Source organism: Monoraphidium neglectum (assembly GCF_000611645.1).
Source record: "Monoraphidium neglectum strain SAG 48.87 unplaced genomic scaffold scaffold02107, whole genome shotgun sequence".
Taxonomy (NCBI): domain Eukaryota; kingdom Viridiplantae; phylum Chlorophyta; class Chlorophyceae; order Sphaeropleales; family Selenastraceae; genus Monoraphidium; species Monoraphidium neglectum.
In genome coordinates, this window is record NW_014011521.1 from 1 (window position 1) to 8,049 (window position 8,049).

Sequence of the window (8,049 nt, forward strand, 5' to 3'; positions counted from 1 at the left end):
CCGCGGGCAGGCGCAGGCGCGTCGACGCGCTGCACATTGGGTGGGCTGCACCCTTGCCAGCCGCGGCAACATGGCAGCCCCGGTCGTGCCACCGCCACTGCCCCGACCGTGGCCCCGCCAAGGCCATGTCTTGCCCGTGGCTGCCGCGCCGCCCCTCGGCCCACCTGCTCCCCAACCCCGCACCTGCAGCTGTTTGTAGAGGCCATAGCGCACGATCAGGTCGTGAGCCATGCGCACCCTGTGCGGCTTCATGGGGTGCGACATGCCGTAGTAGTAGTCGCCGACATCGCTGTCATAGTAGTATGAAACCTGCGGCCATGGCGTGGCGTGACAAGCGTGGCGGCGGGGCGCAATATTGCCGCGCTGCGGCGGGGCACGACAATGTTGAGCAGCAGCAGCCCGGACAGGCGTGGCGCTCCGCAGGGGCCGCAGGGAGGCTAGCCATCAGCTCATGTGCCCAGCGGCTGATTACAAATGCAACAAATCCACTGCGTCTTTCTAACGCGCACCTTGCGCTTGTGGTCCATGTTGCCACCTGTGCGCGCCCTGACCTAGCGTGATCTGGCCGGGGTTTGGATCTAGGCTTCCGTATCAACCGTGTGACTTACACACATGCGTTGCCGCCTCTCGCGCTGGCTAAGCCCGGCTCAGCACCGCAGACCGGCCCTGCTCATGGGGCGTGGGGTCTCAGCAGCCCCGTTGAGCCGCGAAAGATTGTTGATGTTATTTTGTGCGCACCATGTGCCCGCCAGAGGCCTAGATGCCAAGATCAATGTCACTGTAGTTCTGGATGTTGTGGCGGTTGACGCGTATGGTCGAGAGAAGCGAGATGCCGGTGCGCGAGCTCATTATAAACCTGCAGATTGTGTCGGGGGCATTCGCTTGACTCCTTGCCAATGAAATGTGCATGGGTCACTGCTCCCTGGATTGACGGGGACTGGATTTGTCGGCAATGCGCTCCAGGAGCCGCATGCACACTCTGCAAGCTTCCATCACCACAACATGCACAAGCTCGGCTCCATGACTACTGACAAATAGCGTCATGTGTGACAGTGTGCTCCATGAATGACTGAGATGAAAGGGTAAATGAGGATGGCAGCATGTTCCAATGGCGTGACCTGCACTGCAATGCAACTCGCAACGAGGTCAATGTTGATGTGCATGATGCTGATTTGCATGCATGTATGTTTGTCAATGCTGCTCAACTATGCGAGTGAAATATGGCGTAATGGTGTTGACCAGGTCAAGCACGCAAACACGTTCATTGAGGCCGGAACCCATGCAGAACTCAGTATCATAAGCTCAGCCTTTGACAAAGTGGACGCCAAATATGTGGTTTAATCAATGTTGAGTTGGTGACGCTCTTGGTCCAAGTGTGCAGAGACACGCAAACAAGTGTGTGCTGCGCTTGATGACAAGTATCACAAGCAAAGCGTGAAGTGGGGCAGGGAAGTGATACTTGTGGTGAAAGCGCCCTTGATGTTTTCCAGAAATACCATGAAACCTTCAGCCATGGCACTACCCCTGAGTGGGTGAGGCAACTGGCATAGCTGCAGCAGCGCATTCCAATGATCAGAGCGCTGACTGGCCTTCGGCGCCGCTGCGAGGTGGCTGGCGTTCGAGCCACCTGGCCCCTCCTGTACTGCTTGGAATCATGCGCTGCGCTACCCGATTGTCTTTGTGATGATAATGAGTCTGATTGAGATCCCTCAATCTCCCGCCCAAATTCTACCTGCAGATCATCCATCACAACAGCTTCACCTTCTCATGTCCCTCTCAATACTTATTTTCAACGCTTCGAACTGAGAGCATTGAGCACGCCTTTGTCCACCCTTACGCAGAATCCGATGAGCTGACTGCGCTCTTCGCAGGCTCCGGTGCCCTTCGTCGAGCCAGCATCCATGGCAAGCTCCGCTTACTTCATTTGCGGTGCTGCTGCGGGTCTGGCCAGGGGCTACGCATACGCTGTTGAGCAGCTGGTGCCAGGTGGGTTGGTGCAGGTAGCACTTGATGCAACACAAGCAAGGCGCGGAGCGCGTCTACGACTGTAGACCGCAGATTTCACTTGCAACCACCTGCAGATCGTAATGAATCTGTGTTCTGCGTCTGCAATACGCAATCGCTAATACCAACCACCCCTGCGACCGGGCACGTTGGCCTCGTCAGCCGGCAGCCACGCCCCGCCTCCATCTCACCTGTCTTCGTGCGCCATGATCGCATCAACCACAACCTACCAGGCGGCCACAAGCTCACGCGCTTGATAGGCTTTGAAACGACCCAGCAGGTGGGCAGCAACTTGCCGGATGGCAAAATTTGCGCGGAGGCACCTGGAAGGGTGCCAGCCAAGGCATGCAGGCAGATGCAGGCCGCTTGTGCTCTTCGCCCAGTTGCGGCCATGACAGCGTCGGCCTTGGCACGCATCCCACGCCCCCAGGGGCGCGACGACGACGTGATAGCGAGCACCACCCGGGTTGGGAAGGGCAGCTTAGCGGGCGCACTGCGCCACACACCCGACACTTCCGTGGCACCCGGCGGCGCCTCCCCAACAGCGTCGGGGAAGGTGCCCAGAATTAAGGTCCCAGGCAGCCGGCAAGAAGGGCCCGAGCTGGTGCGCTGGGGCCGTCTTTTGCGCTGCAGCCAGGGCCATGAGGGAATTTTGGACCCGCAGGCACTTGGCCGTAGTGGGTGCCAGAGGGAACGCTGAAATGGCGGTCCGTCTGTGTAGCCGTGCTGCTTCGTACTGCGTAGAAAGCCGGGGGTCCTTGCCGACTTCAAGACTGAATGCCCATCCACCCCTGATTCCAGCAGGATGCGCCAGCGGGACCTTCAGGCGCCCGCGACGCGGCCAGCTGGCTGACGGAGATCAACGTGCGGCCGCTCAACGCCCAGTATGAGGCCGGCGGGGCCGCGGCCGGCAGCCGCGCCGGGCGGGGCCGCAGGGGCGACGCGCACGACGCGCTGACCATCGCCACCACAAACCGCTACACGTACGCCCTGGGCCAGGCCGGGGTGCGTTTCTCCAAGCGCGAGGGGCGGTGGGCTGCAGTGGCATGAGCGATGCAATCGCATGCGGCGGTGTGGCGACCGGCCCGCGTACCCATCCATGCCGTGTGCGTGTTGTTGCTGCTGCTGCTGCTGCTGCTGCTGCTGCTGCTGCTGCTGCTGCTGCTGCTGCTGCTGCATGCCAGCCCTGCTATTCACAATGTGCGCTACATGTGTCGCGGGTTGGACTGCATCCGCAACCCCCCTATGCAGGCCGGGGTAGCCGGCAGCCCGCACGGCAGCGCGCCCGTCACGCCGCGCAGCGAGGCGACCAGCGACAGCACCATGGCAGCGCTGCGGCGCAAGAAGCGGCTGTTCAAGGGGCTGCGGCAGAAGGGCGACAAGGCAAACCAGATGGTGCGGTGACGCGACCGCCGCCAGCAGCTGCAGCCGCGGTGCCGCCGCGGCAGGCGCGACGCGCGCCAACCGGGCAGCCAAACCGGGCGTCGGCCAGCAGCAGCTGTTGCGACTGCGGTTGCTTTGCTGCCATTGCCGGCAGCCACTCTGTCGAGGATGTGGCAGCAGACGGGGCACCTCGGCCGGCACAAGGCGCTTTTCAACCCAAGCGCAGCAGGCAAAGCGAGTTAGTGAGCCCATGCTCGCCGTCGGGCGAGGAATCAGACGAGCAGGAGATGCCGGCGCGTCGCCGGCTTTCTGTGTGATTGCTGCATTGGAGTGTTTGTTTAGCCAGCCGAACTGCAATGCCTATGTTTCCGCTGCAGGTGCAGCAGAAACGCATCGCTGCAGGTGCAGCGATGCGTCAACGCCTTGATGAGTGTACACCACGTACATAGCTCCCTCTTGCAATTTGACAACTGCCGCCTGATCGTTATTGTGGCAGCAATGATGTGTTTGAAGCCGGACAAGCACTGAGGTCAGCTGGCGACGACAGCGTGCTGCGCGTTGTGTACGGTTGGTGACGCACTGCTGCCGTGCTCAAATCTAGAAGCCGAAGCTGCAAAACTGCTTTGCAGTGAGGGAGCAGGAGACGGGCAGGAGCTCATGATCAGTGACTGAATTTATGGTGCTCTGCTGGCCGCCCACCCAGCGGAGCGCGTGCGGTGGGCACCATCTCCATTGACCCAGGCCACTACAAACAATGTGGTCGCGTCCAACCGGACGGGTGATAATAATTGTCGATTGTGTATCGTCTCCAACTCTCCTGTCTTTCAAGTTGCGCAATTGTAGATCGTGTTGCCGTTGATTCCACGCCACAACTCAGGATGCAATCCCGCGTGTGTCATTCAGGGCGCACATCAGGCGCGCTGAGTTTTCAGGGTCATTGGCGCACTAGCCAGCCCCCGATGCGGCGAGCGCGCTTCGGTCAGCGCGCTCAGGTCGCGCAAGTGCAGCGCGCGCAGAACCTGCAAGTGCAGAGGCCAGCCATCATTGAAGTGTACCAGGGCTCCATGCCGCTGGTGGGGTTCGAGCAGTTGGCAACGACGCTCCCAGAGGCGCTGCGAGGACCGGTGCAGCTGCACACATTCGTGCTGCTGCTAGACGGCGCCAAAGACGAGGTGCCCGCACCGCGGCCGGCCTGCGCGCGTTCCCATTCACTCCGCTGTTGAGGGCCGACCCATGGGATCCCACCGTACCTGCAGCAATGTACTGCGAATCCAGGCTCGGCCAAGGGCGAAAGGGCTGGCCACGCTTGGCCTGAATGCCCTATTCTCTCCCCGTAATCGCCAAGCGCCTTCGAACCTCGCCTTTGCCCTGTGACCTACCCTTCCTCCCGCCCCCTCCCTGACACATGAACGCACGCATGCGATACTGCCAATACAAGGCCTACTTCCTGGATTTCCTGCCAGAAAACCCCACGGCCCCTGACACCGCCGCCAAGCTACTGTCAGGGCAGTCCGTGAAGGGCGTCGCGCGCTGCCGGCAGCTGCCGGGGCGCGGCCCCTCTGCCACGCGGCTGCCGCTCGGCAGCGAGGCCAAGTGAGCGGCTGAAGATGATTCGGCCTGGACAGCACGCACTGCCCCTGCTTCGGGCTTGTCTTTTGCGTGATTATCATGCAGGCTGTGCCCGCCTCGGGCCCCCTCAAGGCGTCTCTGCCTGCCACATCGAACGACTCGGTGCTCCCACCCCTTTGCACGCCTCGCCGCAGGTTGGTGGGGGAGCTCTCCCGCTGCGACGCCATCGCCGTCGCCACTGCCTTCACTGAGTGGGTGCACCGATCCTTCGCCCCTCTGCAGGCATTGCAGCAGTGCAATAACTACGTTTCCTGGTTATGTGCCGCGCCGTGATAACAGCGCCGCCGCACTGGCCCTACGAATCTGACTCACCACCCATCCTCCGCTTTTGTGCGCAGGGAATGGGCAGCCAAGGACTCGGAGCTGTCGCTCGGCTGGCGCAACTGCCGCCACCACACGGAGGAGCTGGTGGCGGCCCTGCTGGCCGCAGAACAGGCAGCGGCAGCCGAGCAGGCGGCGCAAGCAGGGCGGGATGCACCTTGAGCGGTTGCGCCGCAGCCGGTACAGAGCAGCAAGTACATTTCGTTGATGCCTCACTGTGGTTTTTTAGGGTCTTGCAGGTGTCACTGGTAATGTTCTGCCTTGTTGTTTGGCGCCCAGACGCACGCTGTGCCCGATTTTCCCCGCATGTTTGACCATGGGCCACAATCGGCTTGCACCAAACCAACCCACATGTAACCCGATCAAGTTTCATGTGCGTTACACAGCAGGGCTGCTGCTGCTTAGGCCTCGACCTGCTCCCGCAGGCGGCGGATGGTGCTGCGGACGGTCACCGAGGAAGCGGTGCTGCGGGGTGGACGGGGCGCGAGGGAACGGGCGAGAGGGAGTGAGATATCAGATGAGGGATGCACGGGATTGAGAGGAGGCTGCACTAGCAGCTGCACAGGTACGAGGCTGCAGCAAAACGTCCGCTGGCTGCACACATGCGGGCGGCTGGAGGCGCAACCCCCGTGCCCTGCGGCGCTGCTCACGCCAGGACGTAGGCGCCGCCGGCCACGGTCTTCTTGCAGGCCTTGCAGCCCCAGATGCCAACGGCAACACGCTTCACGGCAAACTGCGGATTGAGAGTGATGGCAGGGGTGGGGATGGATTGAGAGGGCTGTCGGGCGGCAGATACGGGGTCTTGGAACACATATCAAATGTCTGCTGGACAAGATAGCTGCTGCTGCGGTGTCACGAGGCTCCGATCAAGGGCACCTCGGCAGCCTGATCGCGCAGCAGCTGCCCCGCGGCTCCACGCCACGCCACGCTTAGCACAGGCGCAGTGCGACTCCGCAGCCGACAGAACTCGGCACATGCTGCCGTAGCATCCACAGAAAAAATCCACACGAACATGCGGTGTACGGCTCCAGCTGCTGGTGACACGGTGCCAGCTTCAGAGCCGCCGCACTTGCCCATGCTGCTACAGTTGCTGCGCCCTGCCAACCAATCCCCAAGAGCACTGAAATAGACGTCCTTGGGCACGCCTTTACTGAATGCTTGCAGCTTGCGTGCCGCCCTGTCCAGAAGACGTCCTCGCCGCTACTAGCACTGCTGCACACCGCGCGTCGTTCAATCGGCGCACCTTGCCGCAGAAGTTGCAGAAGTACTTGGAGTGCTGGCTGACCTCCATCTTCTTGATCTGCTTGCGCAGGGACGCGCCGTACCGCGTCCCGTACTTGCCGACGATGCCGACCTGATTGGCGGCAGGCGTGCAGGGGAGGGGGGGGGTCGGCACGGCACAGGGGGCGCAATCGGTACCGCTGCGCGCGCACAAGAGGGCGTTGCGCTTGCAGCGCGCTGGGGCCCTCGGCTAGCTGCTGCCAGCATGTTTTGCTTCTGTTGTGTGATTATATCACTCTTATGCTTCTGCAGCAAAGGCTGCTGCTGCTCATGCCATCCAAGGCGCGCTGCCAGCAGCGCCGCCGCCGCCACTGCCCACCTTCTTCGTGCGCTTCGACTGCAGGACACGAGGGAGCGAAACGAGTACGAGCAGGCAACGTAAGGCATAACTCAACAGCGTACGCATAAAGCAAGGAAGGGCACAAGTGGCAGCACACGGCGATGGAGCTTTGCCTGCTGCGTTCGCACCAGGGGCCCCTGAACCCCAGCCGCCCCAAACAACAACGCATATACGACAAACTCATGCTGGTGTCAAACAGGTCCACAACAGCTGGCAGCACTCCCGCTCCACAGGCCCCTCCAGGCCGCCGGCAGCAGCACTCGCCATGGCTGCAGACGACTAGGTAGAAGCACACGGAAGACGCCAAAGGAAAGGATCGTTCAACACGAACACTCGCGCCCTTGTCGCCGCGCGGGTGGCAGCGAGAGGGGCACTCACCTCCCCAGATCACCTCAGCGCTTCCGGACCCAAGTCCCGGGATCTCGTGTGATAATGATTGCGTGTGTCGTTGTGGATCACACATGCTCCCCCTCACCTTTCAGATGGGCACACCAAAACGAGTTCTCGCATGCGTTTTCATTCCAGCCGCTTCTCATTGACGAATTTGCATAGATAAAAACGCGACGGACGCATGACATGTTTGCGGGGGCTGCACCTGGAAGCACGACCAGAGGCACTGCTCATCTATCCCATGGTGCCCAGCCAAGCGTGCAGCAGCACCGAGCTCCTAACCTGATACGCGCTGCATGCGCGCTGGGATGGTGGCGCGGAACAAGCGGCGAGGCGTCCATCCGACATGCTGGCCGTGGTGCGCGCGCTGTGCGCCGCATGGGATTCTTGCGTGCCGCTTGTGCACGTCCGCTTCGGTGTGACGCTCACCAAGGATTTGTACGAACGATCGCGCGCCGCGGTAGCTGATGTGTGCGCCCATGCGCCGCACAGATGTCATCGCCAACTCGCGGAGACGACGGCAGGAGGCCCAAGCCGCCACCGTGGCGGAGGATGCGGAGGACTTGGAGCCGGAGCAGCAGCCCATTGGTGAGGCACTGCCGACCGGCTGGCACGTTGGCGACGCGAAGCAGCGGCTCATAGCAACGGCACACCCCGCCGCCACCGCGGGAAGCTCGGAACGCGGCGCGAGTAGCGGCGGG

The 8,049-nt window shown here is 61.9% G+C and overlaps 4 protein-coding genes across 4 annotated transcripts in view; 3 read left to right on the plus strand and 1 right to left on the minus strand.

Moving 5' to 3' along the window:
• Positions 1-1,901: 1,901 nt before the first annotated feature.
• On the plus strand, positions 1,902-3,408 carry MNEG_9900 (hypothetical protein; the record flags this gene model as incomplete). The annotated part of the gene is made up of 5 exons (XM_014041625.1): positions 1,902-1,986; positions 2,238-2,284; positions 2,435-2,470; positions 2,809-3,009; positions 3,256-3,408. 5 exons carry the CDS (start codon positions 1,902-1,904, stop codon positions 3,406-3,408), a joined length of 522 nt encoding a protein of 173 aa, XP_013897079.1.
• A 1,396-nt stretch (positions 3,409-4,804) lies between these two features.
• On the plus strand, positions 4,805-5,499 carry MNEG_9901 (hypothetical protein; the record flags this gene model as incomplete). Its single annotated transcript, XM_014041626.1, has 3 exons — positions 4,805-4,980; positions 5,151-5,207; positions 5,355-5,499. The coding sequence occupies 3 exons, from the start codon at positions 4,805-4,807 to the stop codon at positions 5,497-5,499; spliced, it is 378 nt and encodes a 125-aa protein (XP_013897080.1).
• A 484-nt stretch (positions 5,500-5,983) lies between these two features.
• Positions 5,984-7,225, minus strand: MNEG_9902 (60S ribosomal protein L37a; the record flags this gene model as incomplete). Its single annotated transcript, XM_014041627.1, has 4 exons — positions 5,984-6,070; positions 6,581-6,691; positions 6,938-6,955; positions 7,190-7,225. The coding sequence occupies 4 exons, from the start codon at positions 7,223-7,225 to the stop codon at positions 5,984-5,986; spliced, it is 252 nt and encodes an 83-aa protein (XP_013897081.1).
• A 602-nt stretch (positions 7,226-7,827) lies between these two features.
• The window catches only part of MNEG_9903 (hypothetical protein), a gene marked incomplete at both ends in the record, with an annotated part of 3,396 nt that continues 3,174 nt past the window's right edge, over positions 7,828-8,049 (plus strand). The window contains one exon of the mRNA XM_014041628.1: positions 7,828-7,936. Coding sequence (XP_013897082.1) covers positions 7,828-7,936 — 109 coding nt within the window. The remainder of the gene's footprint in view (positions 7,937-8,049) is intronic.